This window comes from Caloenas nicobarica, chromosome 10 (genome assembly GCF_036013445.1).
Source record: "Caloenas nicobarica isolate bCalNic1 chromosome 10, bCalNic1.hap1, whole genome shotgun sequence".
In the NCBI taxonomy this organism is placed as follows: Eukaryota; Metazoa; Chordata; class Aves; order Columbiformes; family Columbidae; genus Caloenas; species Caloenas nicobarica.
Window position 1 is genome coordinate 4,919,844 of NC_088254.1, and position 18,731 is coordinate 4,938,574.

At 41.7% G+C, this 18,731-nt stretch overlaps 2 protein-coding genes across 4 annotated transcripts in view; one reads left to right on the plus strand and one right to left on the minus strand.

Moving 5' to 3' along the window:
- SCAPER (S-phase cyclin A associated protein in the ER) overlaps positions 1–2,502 on the minus strand; it is a 153,578-nt gene extending 151,076 nt beyond the window's left edge. For both annotated transcript variants that reach the window (XM_065641925.1, XM_065641923.1), the window contains exons 1-2: positions 2,447–2,502; positions 425–500 (exon numbers count right to left, since the gene is read on the minus strand). In XM_065641925.1, coding sequence (XP_065497997.1) covers positions 425–500; positions 2,447–2,502 — 132 coding nt within the window. The remainder of the gene's footprint in view (positions 1–424; positions 501–2,446) is intronic.
- Positions 2,503–6,060: 3,558 nt separating this feature from the next.
- Positions 6,061–18,100, plus strand: RCN2 (reticulocalbin 2). Of its 2 annotated transcripts, none has more exons than XM_065642110.1 (7): positions 6,061–6,198; positions 6,351–6,456; positions 9,207–9,403; positions 11,709–11,822; positions 12,138–12,234; positions 14,281–14,423; positions 17,309–18,100. In XM_065642110.1, exons 1-7 carry the CDS (start codon positions 6,088–6,090, stop codon positions 17,459–17,461), a joined length of 921 nt encoding a protein of 306 aa, XP_065498182.1. In that variant the 5' UTR covers positions 6,061–6,087; the 3' UTR covers positions 17,462–18,100. The 2 variants fall into 2 exon arrangements, with proteins under 2 accessions (XP_065498182.1, XP_065498183.1); XM_065642111.1 differs by having other exon boundaries at positions 11,721–11,822.
- Positions 18,101–18,731: the final 631 nt, after the last annotated feature.

Below are 18,731 nucleotides of genomic sequence, written 5' to 3' on the forward strand. Positions count from 1 at the left end.
TAAATACATTGCTGTAAATAAAACCACCGGTTTCATCCACCACATTCTCAAATAAAATTATTTCAGCTTTAACCTCAGTTACTATAAAGAACATGACTCAGAGTAATAAAACCTTATGGTCTTACACTGGAGCACAGATGGGATGAAAGCAATTTAAAACGGGAACCTTAAAGTCCAAAAAAACTATATACCAACACAATTAGAAATGATGCAAAATCAGAAAAAGTAAATTTCTTCTACAGAAAATTCATTTTTGGAAGTGTCTCATAATGGTGTTAATAAATTAAATTGATTCAGGTTCTAGAATCAATACTTTCAGAGAAGGTACAAACGAATCAATTTATCAGTGAATCCCAACAGGAAAATTTAGTTTTTCTTGCAGTTGGAAAAATCCTACCACAGTTATAGTAGCTGAATGTCTTACCATCATGTTATAGCCTTCCTCCACATCAACAGGCTCACTTATGACATTTTTGGATGACCCCATTGAGTTTTCATACCTGTATCAAAATAAATGTGATTAATCATTTTCACTTAAACCACTTCTAAAATTAATTTTACCTTCCTAGCAGCATTTATGTCATGGACATCTGATGAACACAGCTGGGTTTTCAGAAGAAAGTTTTATTTGAAAAGTGTTCGCATTGCTCCTTATTAAAAGTAGCCAAAGGCCCAAGAAGAAAATAAAAAGAGAATGGCTCTACAGAAAAACGTAAATGTATATGTAGCAAAACAGTACAGTGCAAAAAATATTAAAACTTTAAAACAATGCATGGACTTCTCTAGAATACTGAAAGGCAAGCAAAATAATATTTCCTGTGGTAGGGGACTGGGCAAGCTGGTTATTGGTTCAAAAAGAAAAATGAATCAGAGAGATGCTAAGAAAATAGTATTAGATGATTAGTGGTGAAACGAAATAAAATGGAAAGTTTCATTCTCATTTAAAAAAAAAGATGTGACAGTTCCTGTAGAAGTCAACTCTGAGAAAGTGAGTACTTGTTATCCAGATCTGAACTACAGAACCATTGCCACAAATGCAGGAGTGCACGGAACTAAATATTTGTAGGTTTATTAAGAATTTCCAAAGCAGTGATAACCATTCTGAAATAAAATTAAACCGTTGGCTTCAATGTTGAAATAAAGTCTAGCCAGCTACTGATTACAGTGCAAACACTCTCCTGCAACACTTCTCATCCATCTGTAGAATCAGACCCTATCCAAAAGTTAAAGACACTTCCAAACTAACAGAAATTAGGTAACAGAAGAAGACTAACTTTTAATCAGACCCAAAGTCAGATTTTGTTAGTCTTTATCACTAATGATACTGCTTTAAGTAGGCTGTTCACTTGTTCTCATATGAGAACTCTTGAGTAAATAGTCAAAACCTCTATCAACAAACAGGCAGTTGTTAAGATTGCACTTGTGTGTATGCTTTAAGACAACCTACTGAGCTTAGGAAAATGGAAACATTCTGCAGCTGGTTGAAGGAAGCTGAGATTTTGAAAACAATAAACAATTGTATTTCAGCATCACCTCAGACATCAGGATAGGCCCAGCATGAGGAGTCTTCTCACTGGGGTATCTCAGAACACTGTGCTTTTGCCCACCAAATTAACTTGATTGGAATCGAGGTGTAAGAAAAGCTCACTAAATTGACATATACATTCACAGAAAAAAACCTGAGGGCCTAATTATCTTCCCAGTACTGCAGGGCACTCCAAAATAATTTAGAAACAATTTAGAAAAATATGTAGTGAAGGCAAACGCTAGCCCTGAGTACACTGGAAGGCCTGCTGCACTGCCTGCTTTTGCCATCGTGATTTTCTGACAGCGAAGGAAGAGCATCAGTTTAAACTATGAACATCATTATTTTTAAAATGCAAACACTTATACAGGTTAAGGCAGTTTTCAAGGGTTTACAGTGAGTTTTCTCAGCGTGTGCCTCTCCCTTCCCCACATGCAACTTCCACAGCAGGACGGTGGACCTGTGTGTCTTACAGCAGCAGCGAGGTTTACACGCAGAGGAACCTCCCTCAGACCGAGCAATTCCGAATTTCCTCACAGACTTTGCTCGGGCGGGAGCGACGGGAGAGACACTGTCGGGGCAGGACGGGCCCTCCAGCGCGAGGCTGAGGCGCGCGGCCCATCTCCCTCACACGGCCAGGCCCAGCCGGCACCCACCGCTCCCGCTCGCCGCCACGGGCTTCCCGGTTGCCTTTAGCAACCCGCCTCACTCCCTCACCCGGCCCCGCGCAGCGCAGGGCCAGGCAGGGCCGCCGGGGAAGGCCGCGGGCCCGGAGCCGCCCGCAGGGGCAGTGCCTGGGGGCTCCGCGGGGCGGAGGAGGGGCCGGGCTGGCCCGCCGCCATCTTGCCCCGCCGCCGCGCCCCGTGCCGCCCGGCCGCCGCGCCCCTCCCCCGCGCCGGGCCGCGCGGAGCGGCCACTCACGCTCTCCGCCGCGCCGCGCCGTCCCGCCCGCGCGCGTCCCGCCGCGGTGACGTCATCGCATCCCGCCGCCAGCCGCCGCCCGCCCGAGCGACTGCCCGCCCGCCGCCGCGGCCCGAGCCCGCCAGCCGCGCATGCGCCGCCCGCGCCGGGGAAGCCGTTGCCCTCACCTCGGCCAGCCGCCCCCGCCGCGGGGCTGGAAGGGGCTCCCACAGCACGTACCGGAGGCACCGGCAGCTCCCCGGTGTGCGGCAGGCCGGCTGTCGCTTGGCGCCGCGCTGTGAGGAAGCCCTGAGGCGCCGTCAGTTTGGGCTGACGGGGCCGCTGAGGTGATGGCGGTCGGTCCCTCAGCATCGAGCCCTTCCCTCAGCAGTGGCGAGCTGGAAAAGGGAGAAAATCGAATATGTGCGGGCTAATAAATAATTACGTACAATACATTGAGTGTATGTGCAGGCAGACGGCAAAGCGGGAGCTAATCCCGGGTGAAACCCTGGTGAGGGGTGCGTTGGTGCCATGTGCGGCCCAGCGCTGTGCTCGCAGAACGACTCGTGCGTTCTGAGGCCTGGCAACCTGTCCCGTGAGGACACGGTGGGCAGGCTGCGGCCATCGAGCTGCAAGAGAAGACACAAGGGATGTGGTAGGAGTTTCCAAGCATGTAGAAGCACGGCTGTGAAAAGAATAATCCATTTCCCCCACCGCGATAGGAATGACAACGAGTAAGAGACCTAAACTGTAACCAGGACAATTCCCGTTGCCATCTCTAACGTATTAAAAATAATACAAGGCTTGGAATAGGTGACTTGGGAGATCATACACGCTTCGGTTGAAGTCTCCAGGAGCAGCAGCACAAACGTCTCCCAGAAATGACACTTAACATTTGGCCGGTTGGGAGCAGAGAGCTGAGCCAGGTGAAGGTCTCATCCAAACCCCTTATATTGTCACTGTTCGGTAACGAGCTCGTTTATTATTTATCAGGCAGGCGTCTGAGTTTCCACAACTGCCTCTTTGGTCTGCGGCTGACCTGAGCACTGTGGTACTGGGCCTTGCATCAAATCCTTCTGTTCTGGTTCGATGCCAAATCAGATACATCGGAATAGTATAATTTTATAACCTATTTCATCAGATATTAATAACTGCGCTAAGTGCAAAAAAAGTAGAAAAACAGGTCTGTAATGTCTGCAGAGTAAAGTATTTCAGGACACTTCATGCAAGATGTTACGAAACAATTAACTAGAACACTTACAAAGTCATTTTTGGGTACTACTAAGCAAATGACTGCCATTTTGAAATCCAGTCACAAGGTATTTGAACCTGATTATAAGTAAATTGTTGCTCATTTTTTTCCCCTTACTCAAATGTAAAAATGTCAAAAAATTAGAGTAAACACCAGACGGATAACTTCCCTTGCTAGAAAGAACTGTTAACAAACCGCTGTTTGTGTTGCTGGACAACTGCTCTCATGCTGACAGTTGAACAGGAACAAATCTACGTCTGCAGATCTCATAGAGCAGTTGTGTTGAACACGACCTTCTAACATTAATTCCTTTGTGACTGAAAGAACAGCTCCAAACAGATTTGTGAAAGGCCGTATGCAATTTGGCTTGAGGGGTGGTGGGATTTTTCGGAAAAGTCAGAAAGTTCAGCGCATAAAAAACTTCTTATATGGCACGACTTGCATTCTGGTTTAAAAATAGCTTTGCTGATTCTTTTTACTTACAAGTTGCAACAGTGATGCATTTACTGTGTGCTTGGTTAAATATATCGAGGTAACATGAGAGCCTCTCTCTTTTTTTTTTTCCTTTTCTTGCATCCATACCAGAATGATCTTGAATGTTATTACATGACTGATTAACTGTGTGCGGGGAAGTGTCTGGATTGTATTTTGACACAGGCTAAGTACCGAGAGAAGAATATTATTTCCTGTGCTGTCCCTCTTGGTGAGCTTCAGTTTTTTTTCTTAAGGTATAGGATATAACGACTTGCTTTATAGCTCCAGATATTTGTATTTCCTCCTATCTTCACTCATCTTGGTGTATGAACATATTGTTAATAAACTTGCTCTTCGCATATCTACATTGAATTTGTTATTTGGTGGTTATTACAGTTGTTTAGGCACTGAAATGTATAATCTGATACATTTGTCAACCCTTGAGATATACAGCAAAGAGGATTTTTTGGGTGTTAGTAATGCATTAGACAAAGAAGACAAAGCATCTTCAGTACTATTTCACAAACCAGTCAAATATTATTTCTGGTTTGATTGCTTATAGGATTTGCCTTGTCTACACATGCCACAAGGAGTATGACTTAATTCACATTTTGTATATGTGATTTATATAAATAGTCATGGGAAATTTGACATTTAAACCAATAAAATATATTAGACTTAACTCACTATTAGATTTTTTAATAGAAAGACATTTCTTATATGGGCAGGAAATTGAAATAACACGTTTACTGATTTATTGCAATATTTTACTCTCAGATCTTCAAAATGAACTGTCGTAGTCCTTCACAGTTATTAGAATTGGAGGTTAACCAGGGAGCAGGACATCACTGTCACCATGGAAGAGATAGGACAGTGCAGCAGACAACCTCCATTAATTGAGGGCTCTGCTTAAACCTGGCAACAATTCTGTTTCTGGAAATCCAGGTAGGTTAATCTCACTTCTTTCTGTTTAAAAGAGTTCCAGAAATACACTAATATTGAAAGGAGAAATAACAGATCTAACAACGGCCTTATATAAATCTCAGTTAATCCAGTAAGAACGATTAATTTGACCTCAGTGGGCTTGGGGTCAGAGCAATCCCCATTTCATGTGACAGCTCATAGAAATGGTATTCCTGGGGAGGCCCCCTGCCCATGCACTCAATGTATTTTTAGTTCGTCTGCGCCGTCTGTGAGATTAAATTTATTTTACAGGTCTCTTTTCTATTATCTGTGTTGAAAAGCTATGAAAGTTTGTATCACTCCACTTTATTAAGTTATTTATAAAGCATTGCTTCCCTTTAACTTTGTGTTAGAAGCATTATTTATTAGTTAGGTCCTCAAGCGAAACATTTGTTCCTCTTTAATACAGAACTTTCACACTGCTCGTTTCCCGATGACCTTCCCTCATGCCAGCGTTTGTTGATGCTTGTCTGGAGTTCAGGTAACAGTTCAGTCTGCCAGGCTTCACTGATGCTTCAAAGTTGGAAACTTATCTATACGTCTTGATAGTAGCTGGTATCTTGCACGGGGCAAGAGAGGAGGAGAAAGTTTCTGTCGCTAACGAGCTGTACGTTTCCGCTGCGAGCGTTTCGCACAGGAGCCGCTGGGACGGGCTGTACCGGAGGGGACCGGCTGTACCCCAGGGGGACGGGCTGTACTCCGACGGGACGGGCTGTACTCCGAGGGGACCGGCTGTATCCCGAGGGGACCGGCTGTATCCGACAGGACGGGCTGTATCTCAACAGGACCGGCTGTATCCGACAGGACCGGCTGCATCCGACAGCACCGGCCGAGCCCCGAGGGCCGCGCCGAGGGGCGCGGGTCCGACCCCCGCGCAGGCGGCGCTCCCGGGCCCCGCCGCGGCCCGGCCCGCCCTCCGCGGCCCCTGTCCCCGCCCCTCGCCGCCGGCCCGCTCCCCTCCGCGGCGGGCGAGATGCGGCGGCGGCCGGCGCTGCTGGCGCTGGGCCTGGCCCTGGCGGCGCTGGGCGCGGCGCACGGACAGCACCGCGCCGACTACGACCGGGAGGCGCTGCTCGGCGGACAGGTCGGGGGACGCGGGCGGGAGCGGCCCGAGCGCCGCTTGCCGGCGGCGGGGCCGCGGGGCGGGCGCTGTGCCCCGCCGGGCCGGGCGCTGTGCCCCGCCGGGCCGGGCAGGGCTGAGGCGGGCGGGCTGACGCGCGGTTCCCTGTGCCGCAGGAGGAGGCGGACGAGTACGCGCGGCTCAGCCCGGAAGAGCAGCAGCGGCGGCTGCGGGCCATCGTGAGGAAGATCGACTCGGACGGGGACGGTCTGCTCAGCAAGGGTAACGGCGGGCGGCGCCCGGGGCTGCGAGCCCGGAGCGGGGCTGGGACACGCGTGGGGTTCCGGCGGGCGGGGGCTTTGGCCGTGGCCTGGGTCGGGCCCGGCGCCCTCGGAGAAGGAAGAGATCCACGCTCCCCGCGACACAGCCGCTCAGTGGTGAACCTCCATGAAAGACATAACGACCCTGTTGCACAGCACGTTAGAAACAGCAGCAGAGGTTATAGGTGGCTCAGTCCCTCAGATTTCTGTTGTATGTGATGAAAGAAGTGAGGGCCAACAAGAGCACACAGGAGTGAGTTTGCACGGGTAAGAAAGCAACACCCGTAAATACAACTTTGCACTCACACTTCAGATGTGCAAGGAGCAGTTTGAACCAAGTGGATTTCTGAGTTTGAAATCCTGTTTGTGCAACTCAGAGAGCAAGTTTAAGAAGCGAAGAAAGTACTGCAGCCATAATATCACATACATGCGCTTCAATACCTGGTCACACTAAGAGACCATGTATTCCTTTAATCACAATATAGTATCAAATGTCTCTTCCCAGACAGGTTTTTATCAGTCAAACTAGTGAACTCCACAGTAAACGAAGGCCCTTCCTTTCAGTACATCATCATGACACTTGTTAATTAATTTTTTAAACTCATTATGAAAGTATATTTTTGTTTTGCTGTGATTTTGACAAAAAAATCAGAAGTCTCTCGCACACTCACACACAGAGCAACTAGAATCTTTGTTCAAGCATCAGAACAGTGATATGTCATTGACGTGAAATTAAACATGCATGAAGCTTTCTAGGTGAGAGGACAAAATACGCTTTTAAAGACAAGATCAACTATATCTCTTGAATGTCTTTCAATTTATATGCTGAAACTAATCAACTGCACGCTTATCTCAGTGTTTCTGCCTCTGTGTAGAGGTGAGGCAATATAAAGCTTTGGCAGGATGGCTAATGCCTGTAGTAAGCAACAGGAAGGTCTGTTTTAAAGTGCAGAAATTCCACCCCTACTCCATCCTCATGGTACATATTGCATCTGGTTCTCAGTCTAATGGAAACTCGCCTTTCCCTCACTTCCCAAAGGAAAACTCAGAGTGGAATGCGTTTCTGTACTAAAACTGATGGTATCGAAGCTCTTTCAGCTCAGTTATTTCTCAGTGTGTTGCAAAACACTCTTTGAGAACTTTTTCCTTATTAGTGGCACCTCCATTTGGAGTCTAACAGTGAGAGAAGATGTGATGTATTAATACCACTTTTCTAATATCAGACCACTAAGTATTTCTGATTAATGGCACTGGACATTATGGACTCAGATGGCTGTGCCTCGTGCCTTAAATGCTGGGAAATAGACCATGCTATAAATCGTATGTTAACCAATCTTCAAAAAATCATGTTGCACTTTCTTCTAAGGCAATGCTGGGTATGTGCACAAGGCTCAGTGGTTACAACACATGGCACACACGCCTCCTCATGTTCAGTCAATTCACAGAATCTGTTATAAAGTTGGTTCCTTTCATAATACGAATTCAATATTCAAAATAAATTTTAAAAAATCTCTTGCTGCTTTTCAATGATATTTAAATAAACCTATTAAAGTTGTATTGACTCTTCTGCCAAGAAGGATAGAATAAGATACTTCAGTATTTTAAAATGCTATAAGATTTTTTCTACACCAAAGCAGTAATTTCTGTAGGATTATTAGTCATCATGACTCTTCAGGATTTCACTTGAGTTGATTTAGCTATATAATTTTGCAATGCAGAGGAAGTTGGCTTCCCCTTCTGGGCACCTGAAAATAACTGGAAGATACTGAGAGAATATGTTCTCCCAATCTTCCATAAATGAAGTAACTAACATATTTGTGTGAATTCACCTGTATATTAAGCTTGCTTTCTTTCAGACGCACTTCTATAAAAACAAGTAGCTTAAAAGCATTTCCAGAACATATAAGGCTTGATTCCAGTCCCAAATAAAGGGAAAATATCTGTTAATATTTTAGTTTGGGTAATTAAGGCAATGACACTGAATTTAGTTTTATTTCAGTTTGGGGATTTAAAAAAAACCCCAAAACCAAAAAACTCAAAGCTGATGTGAACAATGGTTTTTTGGGTACAATGTTATGCTTAGAGTTGTCCGTCTAAACCATATTCAGCATCATTTTCTTAAAGCTCCCAAGGCAAAAAAAAAAAAAGGTTAAAGGATGCTACAGTGTTGGTTGGCTTCAGATTTGAAAAGCCATGGCTACATAATAATTTCAAGCACCAAAAATGCTTCCTGCTTCCCTGGCTCAGGTCCCAGTGAGCTGACCAAGAGCACTTTCTCCACTGAAAACTAAGGATCTTCCTTCTTGTGGGATCAGTTTTTAGGGATGTAGTTCACTGCGCAGCTGTAGGAACACTAATAATTTTTCCCTCCCGCTTCCCATGTGTATCTGAGAGGGACACATCACACTCTTTCTGGCAGCACCAATATAGGCCAGATTAAAGTCACCATGTAGCCCTAGCCTGGAGGGTGAATGGGGAGATGATACTACGAAAGCTGTAGCTGTGATCTATTCTTTCATTCAGCTAACTTGAAAAAAGCCAAAGCGTAGGGGAAACAGATTGTTTTGCTTTAGCTAACCTCTTGCCTATATGCTTACATCTGAATTGCAGAGTATATTCCAGACAGAAGAGACCTGTGGCATCTTTACAGTGTTTATAGTGCAGATGATTCTGATTTTTTTAATGTTGTTATTTTTTAAATGATTTTCACAGAGGAGCTGAGTTCCTGGATACAGCAGTCGTTTAAACATTATGTTACACAAGAAGCCAAGCAACACTTCAATGACTATGACAAAGATGGTGATGGATTAGTGTCTTGGAAGGAGTATAATATGCAAATGTATGATCGCGTAATTGATTTTGATGAGAACACTGTCCTGGAGGATCAAGAGGAAGAATCATTTCGACAGGTAAAATGTTTCAGCATCAGTTTCAGTAAGCTCTTGGCAAAAGGCAGCAATATTTGTTTATTGTGATGGAACAAGACGGGTAGAGAAACCATACCAGCTGGCATATGTTTTAACACTTTCTTCTATCTGAGATAGGGGAGTAATTAAAGGAAAGTAATGGAGTATTAAAGCTGCTATCAACAAAACAAAGACAGAATGAAATTGTACCTCCTGAGTATATTTTGCTGGCTGAGTGGAGTGTGAGTCTATGGACAGTCTCACCACAGAGCACAGTTTCCAGCCACCACCTTAGAACAAGACGTTCATCTGTTAGATTAGGCCAGCAGCCTGAAGAGTGCCCTGCACTCAGCAGGGGTCAGAACCACTGGTGTGGGAGGTAACGGAAACCCTAGTGCTCTTTAACCCCCTTTATTGCACTCTTCTACCCACTTCTGCAGTTATTTCCCAAGTACCCAGCATGGGACATCAGTATTGTCTGCTTTAACATTTTCTGTCTGTTGGAGACCCACAGAGAAAGCAATAGTGATGCAGACATTTTTAGCAATCAAACTGCAACTCTGAAAGCTAAACCCGGATGGATCAACAACAGAAGTTACAGATTAATCTCCTGTATGAAAGCAAATACTTGAGAGTGGAAAGCAGAGAGGCAAGGGAGGGAAGGTTCACCAAGAACCATAGCATAGCAAAACTTGTCTCAAGTTACGCACTTAGAAGTACAGGGAAATGTTTCCCAAAAAAAGAGTGAGGTTTTTAGACTATTCTGGCCTAAGGTTGTGTTTTGTTTTATTTCTTGAGAGGATTGTTTTGCCTGCTTTTGGTATAGTAGTAGCAGATAACAGAGGATGTTGGCAGAAGTATAGCTAAAATAGATAATGGGGAGGGGATTTTACACACTGAAGAAACAAACTGTAAAGCTGTGGAGGTCACTTAACAGAATGATTATATAGTTTTTAAACAACACAAAACTTTAAATGGCACTACCAATCAAAATATTAATCCCATGTTTGAGATAATGCCATCCTAGATACATATGCTGAGGCAGAACTACTCATTTATGCTGTACTTTGACTGCTTGCTAGGTTTTCCTGATTGCTGACTTCTTCAACATATATTGTAAAGAGCAAACTCAGCAGCATTGTCCAAACGCTGTATGTCAGCCATCTTCAGTACTTTCCTTACTTTTGGAAATTAATGATCCTGCTCTAATCAAAATGGAAGAGTCAGACTACGGCACTGATTTAGAATTGGCGTCAAGTAAACATGTGAATTTACCAGAAGGTGGCAGCCTTGTTCACCAGTTCTCAAAAGAACACTGGAAAATAGACTCTTCCCTCAGTAGTATATCTTGCAGTCTGGTACTTTCTGTAGTCCATCCTTCTGAATCGCCTTCCTCTTTAAACTCTAGGCTAAGGTCAGCTTTTCTTTAAGAGTGCATTTCATTATTTGGCAGAATAGTTAAGATCTTATACTTTATTTCTTACATGTTATGCTCTGTTTGCGTACAGATCAGTTATCAATGGTGTAGGTCTTTATTTTGTCTATAGAGACTATATGAAATTAAACATGAAAAAAAATTTGCACATTTGGAGTACAGAAACAGGAAGTGCAAGACATTCAGAAATAAGAACTTGCCTGCTTATTGTGGATATTATTTATTTTTAAAGGGCATGCTAATATTTATACTTAAAACAGGTTAGAGAAGTGACTTTGCTTTGAAATCTGTTCAGATGTCATGGACTACAGTCTTGTATTAAAGGAATCTGTCTAATCCTTCAGCACTTGAAATGGCTTCAGAAAAGACATTTTACATATATGGTATTTCAAGGCCTTCTTTGAACTACAAACAGCCCTTGATATAAATGAGATATAGATCCAGAAGGTTAAATATCCTTGAAATTTCAATTTTGGAATTTGCAATGGCAACCATTAATTATAAAATCAATCGTACTCCACTAGGTTAGTTTGGGAATTGGTGACTTTTAGAAGAGGAAGCATATATATAGACAGGAATTCTTGGTCTTTTCATTATCTCCCTTTTCTGTTTTTGAAGCCTTGGCTAAGAGCGTGTTTTAAAAGTCTCCTTAAATTGTAAAAAAATGAAGTTTTTTTTTCAGTTCTTAGAATAAAACTACCTCAATTAAAAGTGTTGTTCTTATTGCTCTGGATGAACTCTTTTTACTGAAAATATAACATCAGTATAAGTAGGTAATGTGAGACAATTAATATTCTAATGAGCTTCCCAGCCAGCTACTATAATGTTGTTTTTCCTTTTCATTAAGTGCTCTAACTAAATCTATTTTCTAAGCTTCATTTAAAGGAGAAAAAGCGTTTTGAAAAAGCTAATAGAGATGATGTTCCTGAGCTAAATGTGGATGAATTTGTTGCCTTTGAACACCCTGAAGAAGCAGAGTATATGACGGTAAGACGTAGGAGGGTATCTTTATCAGCCTGCGTATATAGATGGGACATTTTTTAAGGCATGTGCTTAACCCCAGTGCTACAGGCCATGTGCTTTTGAGCAGTTAGGTTTGTTGTTTTTACAGCAATGTAAAATGTTTTGTTGCACAGGAACCAATTACTGCTCTAGTCTGCATAAAACAGAAAACACTATTTGAAACGAGCAAGTCTTTAAAGAATACCTTATTGCTCTGAAATGATTTATTGTTGTTTCTCTTGATTACAAGTTGCTAATTTTTCACAAATTGGTGTTTTGCTTTTTGTATGTACGCAAAAGGACTTTGTCATTCAGGAGGCTTTAGAAGAACATGATAAAGATGGTGATGGATTTGTTAGCCTGGAAGAATTCCTTGGTGATTACAGAAGAGACCCAAGTAAGGAAAAATGGCAGGGGAATGAAAGAAAGGACTGAACAAAAGCTTTTGGAATGGGTGAATTGTATACACCTTGATTTTCAGCTTTTTACACCTCCACCTACAGGTTCTGAGTAACATTATCCTATCTTTTACAATAATTTAGTTTCCTGGTACTGGACATATTAAGTCATTATTTCAGTATTTGGCAGCAGTTTGTGTACAGCCCATTCCACTGTTTCTTTGCAAGTTACCTCTTGTTTTCCTGAAGACTGTAGCATATTCCTCATCACTGGGTATGCAGCTGCAATAAGATGCAGCTTTGCTAACTGGACACATCTGCGAAACTTCCCTGGCCTTTACCAGCTGAGGAAGGCAGCTGCCAGCCTTGCTTTAGAAGGACCGAAGCCGTGTGTGTTTTAAGAGAGGCGGAGGGGAAGTGTAAGGAGCCTGTTCGCTGTACCAGATATCAAAAGCCTATCTGCTTTCACTGTTTTTTTTTCTGCTCTTGCCCTTCCTTAAACTTGATCTATTCCTTCTTTAACAAGATAAAGCACTTGTCTGGTGTTTATCAATACTTCAGCTATGTTGCTAATAGGTAAATATTTTATACACTGTATTTGATTTGCTGCAGGACAGGGCAAATAACTCCTCCAGTTCCCAAAAGACCAGTAGCTTGAGGCATGCGGAAAGTCTGCTTGGTCCTAAGGAGTGCCAGTTCTTAAGTGTGAGGAAAATGTTTAAGCCACATCAGGAGAAATAGGGCAATAGTCAGTTTTTCTTCACACCAATCAAACACCTGGAGTTTTACCTTTTATAACCATCTTTGTTTGCTGGAGCCAGTAAAAACAATACACCTCTGATGCAACTGCAGGGTTCTGTATCTTTTTCCTGCTCTGACTTGAAAAAAGCTTTTCCAAACCAGTCTATTCAAAGTTGCTGGAAAGGAGTGAAATTGTTGCTACCATCCTCGCAGGAATAGAGAAGATAACAGCTTTGTCATTTAAACTTTTTAGCAAAAATTGAGAATCAGCTATAATTGTACAAACTACTTCAGCTTCTCTCCAAATGGCCCTCTCTTCTGCAGTGTCCCTGCAGCACGCTGCCAAATGACTAATAAATTACGTGGCGGTTCTGGTTTCACAGTAGTCTTTTGTGGTTTTGGGCAACAGTGTATGGTGAATTGTGACATTACGGTGTTATCTACTTGGAAACCAGATGTTAGAAAGGAAGGAGAGAGGCTTCACTCTTTTTCTTCTTTTATAATAGAAACCAAATTATTTTTAAACTGTTTTTTAAACCTGCAGTATTTTTTAAGCCTGCAGTATTGGCCTGATTCTGTTGAGCCAGCACTAGTCAAGAGCTTTGCCTTCTCTATTTATTGGCTGTCATGGATGGACCTCCTTTGATGTTACAGCAGGGGAACAGACAGTAGAATGATCTTAAAAACTTCATATGGCTTGTTAAGTTTCATAATCTCAGATACTGCCAAACAGTCGTTATCTACATACTTTCTGGGACAGTTGTTGATTTAAAGCTTTTCCCTACTTTCCTCTGTCCATTGATTGCTGAGATGACCCATGTCTGAGGCCTATAGTATTGCTGATATTGGTGTCACAGGATGCTCTCAACATGGTATCTGCAACACCATTCTGCATGTTAACGGGAGAGTAATCTTAGCTCAGTCAAGCTAAATACTGCAAATGGAAGATATCTCTGTCATCCACTTTAACTTCTTCCTACTGATACGTCAGCTGCTCCAATAAGTAGGAATCCCTCTACTTGGCAGCAAGTAACCCTTGACTTTAATGTCCAGTTAGTTCAACTGTAAATTTACAATCTTAAAATTACTTTAGCTTTAAATTCTGTTTTAATCTATACAAGTATTTGTTTCATATGTAGGCAGATGCATTTATTTAATCTATTGGAACTGGTCTGTAAGGCTTGTCTTTGTTTAGTGAAATCACTTATGCTTTAAGAGAGTAAGAGAATTTGTGTAGGAGAAAAGGTGAAAACATCTGCTTTAAGGTAAAGACTGGCTTTAAACTTGACAATGTGTCTTACTAGCTGCAAGGGAAGATCCAGAATGGATACTTGTTGAGAAGGATCGGTTTGTGAACGACTATGACAAGGATAACGATGGAAAACTCAACCCTCAAGAGCTGTTGTCTTGGATAGTACCCAATAATCAGGGTATTGCACAAGAGGAGGTAGGTGTCCTGACTGCTGTTTACATTTTAATTAATGCAGTAGAATTCTGACGGTATCACAAGAAAATGTTAGGTGCATTCAGACTTACCATGTCTTAGTAGTTGAAAAAGAATGCTTAGTAGAACCTTGCATATATTTTTAACGTTTTTTTTCAGTTGGACAAAGAACACAGGTCCTTGACTTCCTTAGGGAAATCTGAGGTTCCTATTAATTGTATGAATGTTTGTAAATTAACAAAGTGCTTTTCTACATGTTTAAATAGCTTATCTGGTTTGACTTAAGGGTATAGTATTTCAATAAGATTTTTTAGTTATTGTAGGTAAATCTAATGAGATATACTACTAAAATAAGCTGCTGCATACTGACAACATTTTGGAAACAAAAATTGATCACAGTTCTTCTAACTGGATAAATCACAATAATTTCTAGAACTAAAAAATTGGCTTTTCATAAGGACAAGAAAATGGAAGTATTCTGTGATTCAAGATGCTGTAATGCAAACTTTGGTGATGATAATGAAAATGGTTCAGTCAGGGGTAGAACGCCATAATAGGTTTAAGTGGATTCTCACTTTAGCTGTCTTTAGTTGATGTTTTTGTAGCAGGCAGTAGAAGCAGCGAGTGTTCCAGAACACCCTGTTTTAGTAAGCAGGCTTCACAGTTGCCCACTGCAGCAGAGAGGATTTCTACCTTTCCTCTAGTAACTTTTTAACTTAATTTGTCCAAATGTCTTTCCTTTGCACTGGAGGATTTTGGTGTTGAGGATGGCAGGAGCAGCAGCTCTTCCCCTGCCTCCGCCATTCCTGGTAAAGCCAGGAGACGCTCAGTGTCGGCAGCAGAGCCGCGCTGACCCTCTGACTGCGGTGCTGCCTCTTCCTTTGGCAGCTCTGCTGGGGACACAAAAGCACCGTGGGGAGCAGGCGGCGCTGGCTGCTAACGTACCTAACCTCATAGCAAGCCAAGCTGTTCAATTGCTCTAGCAGTATATTGTATATGCGGATCCATAAGCCTTGGCACGTTTTTAACATCTGATTCTTGAGCGTGGTTGGTTCGTATTTCACAGAAAAAACCTGTTTTGACATGAATTCTGTGTGGTGTTGAGTCTATTCATGCCTCTGTTGGTTTGCTTGGTTGGGGTTCTTTTTTTAGCAGTTCTTTGCTACTCCTTCAAATTTAGCTCACTGCAAGGCCATGCTGTAGTAACAGCTCAGCTCTGCAAGAAATTTTTTTTTTAATTTCTCTAATGCACTATTTTTTTTCTTCAGTTAAGATAAGGGCTTAACAAAGTCACGTATTCTAAAGAGAAGGCAGCACTAACTTCAATCATTAACTGCTGTTTGAAAGCCGAATGTTGCAGGTTTGTTTTGGCGTATCAAAATGACTTGAAAACCTGGTAGCTAAATAACATAAAAATAGAAAAATTACTATACATTCCATTTCCAGGAATTGGTATGTGTTTACCAAGATGTTTGTCTTAATAATAATTTAGCTTTTGCCATGCAGAGCGCTTTTAAAATCTGCTTGGCTGACGTTAGTCCCTGTTTTCTTCAGTCCTTTGTGGTGATGTAGTCAGCCTAAATGTAAGTAATGTTCAATTTTTTTAAAAAGTCACTAGGCAGTTACATTTAGCTATACTAATCAGAAAAAGCAGGACCAGAAGGATTGGCTAAATTATCGTATTCACAGATGTTTAGGAAACAAAATCAAACCCCATGTAATACTAGGACTCCTGTATTTCTCAGAAATAATAGGTGCATTAGAGCTGCTGTACTGGCTTGTTTGCTTCGAGCTATGTAATACTTGCGAATAAGCTACAAGTAAAATACTCTGCAATTGTTTTTGTTTTACTGCTGATCTTCCCTTTATAATATACAAATAAGCAAACATCTGAGAATTGTTTTAACTTGTAGCTTCATTTGACATTGTCATGATTTAGTATTTTAATGTTTTTTATCAGAAAAGCAAGCTTTCGCTTTCAGGAGGTGAGAGAAAACATGAATTGCTACCCAAAGCTGAAGTTCCTATGCATAGATATCTTATCTTGTCCACTGTGGAAAGTAGAAAACCCTTTTTCACAGTGGACATCAAATACTTTCCAGTTACATTTTAATCATGAATTATAGCTATGGAGCATTTTTTGCAAATCTCTCTCCCTACTTTTGTTTTTTGTTGTTGTTTAATATAGCATGTATGATTGAAAAGTGAGTCTCCGCAGGTTCAGGAAATACAAAATGGCTTAGCACAGGAGACCTCTCCAGAGCTGGCAGCAAGGCTGCCTACAGCTTAACCTGGGAGCTGCGGACGATGCTCGTGTTGTCACACACGGGGTACGCAGGCGACTGAGACATATCAGGTGCACGCTGCTGAAAAAAGATGCTCCGCTTGAGGACTGTATTGGCTCAAATCCTAGTTGAGGTCCCACACATCACGGGCTTGCTCTGGTAGCTGCCAGTAGCACCTGGATGTCCAGCAGGTCTCCAGCCGACACGCTGAGCCCGCGTCTTCTGTACATTGTACACTGAAGACGTGTGCTGCATTCGCCCCTGGATCTCAAGGACTACAGGTGCTTCCAGGAAGATGATTAATCGTTGCTGGTTTAATACTGTCATCTACCCTCAAAGTAAATCTATGGGTTTGACATTGATTTGTTGCTTTAGAATTGATAGGGAGGGTAGAGATTTGATATTATGATTTTGCCACCAAATAATAGAGGCAAAGGGAAACAACCCGAGGAAAGAAAGGCTCTGTTCTGATTGCAAACTCTTGTCTAGCTCCTTACAAATCACAGTGCTGCGGCAGGACTTTGACAAAGCCATTCCAAATGCATTATTTATAAATGCTCATATCTATTAACTGTGCACATGGTGTTCCATTTTATTTTAAAGGCTCTTCACCTTATTGAAGAAATGGATTTGAATGATGATAAAAAGCTTTCCGAAGCAGAAATTCTTAAGAACCAGGATTTGTTTCTTAACAGTGAAGCAACGGATTATGGTAGGCAGCTTCATGATGAACGTTTCTACCATGAAGAACTTTAGACTATTTATTTTGTAATCTGTTTTCCTTTCTTTCATTTGGAGCTTTTGTTAAAAGCACCCATCAGCTATGTTGCAAGTTTTAGGCTGTAATTACAGTACACTAATGTTTGTGTAAATAATTTGCATTCAAAATTTAATTGCCCTCCTGCAGACTTCCTTGGGCCTCTTCTGTCTTCAAAATTAAATACTTACTGCCAAAATTATATAGCATTGGGAAAGAAATTACTTCAGGTGTAGTACTGTATTGTGAAGAGTTGTTCTATTGTACTTGAAGAAAATAGAGAATCTAAATGATTCTGAAAGAATGCAAAATGTAGTAACTGAGAGACTACTGTTTTTTCTAATTAGTTTAATTGGGGGGGGGAGTGGGGAAGATGGCGGGGATGTTTAGAGTCAGTATTAACTATGTTTTATTTAATACATTTGGAGAAACACTTAAATTAACGCCTCAATTGTTTAAGAGGTTTCTACTTCATTTAAAATGGTTTCTATACTGTGTTTATTGTATCATAAAACTTGCTATTTTTACATCTATAGGCAATAATTGTTTCTAATGTACAATTCTACAGCATTAGTAATACGATGGTATTTTACAGTGTTAAGACCCTATTCTTTTGTTGTATTAAAACTTAAAATATTCTTTCTGTGTTTTGTCCATTTATTACTTACTGTGGGTCACTCAGAGCAAGTCCTTGCAATGTGAACAATGTACACAGTGTATGTAGTGTACAATGGCAACATTCTTAGCATTTTCCGGACAAGTTTGCAAAAGCAGATGTGGAGATATTTTTTTATCTGGGATATATGGAACTCTAAAGCATCAAGGCATTACATAATTTATGTAGTAATAACCTCTGAAAGTTAACTTTGGTTGAAAGCTCCACAATTACTATTCAAGAAAGTAAGTACTGTCCCAGTATGTGATTATTTGAAATAATCTGAAAGGTTAACGGCACAACAGATTCAATTTAGGAAAGTACATGTGTTCACTTTTTATCTCCTGGGAAGGCACAGGAATTAGTAAAATATTCTAAACAAAGACAAAGCCTCGCAGAACAGATTGTAGTGTGTATTAGTGGTTTTTCATTCTTAGATAACCAACTGCTGTAATGCTCTTGCAATGTTCTTCTTGACTAATGTTTTCCTTCCTCCCAACTCCTTTTATTGAGTAAAAGGACTAGTTCTGCCTTGTTTTTCTCCCAATGTACCACTTCTTAATTATTCTCAGAACAGGAAGTTCCTTTTGACGTAAGTGTTGAAGTATCACCAG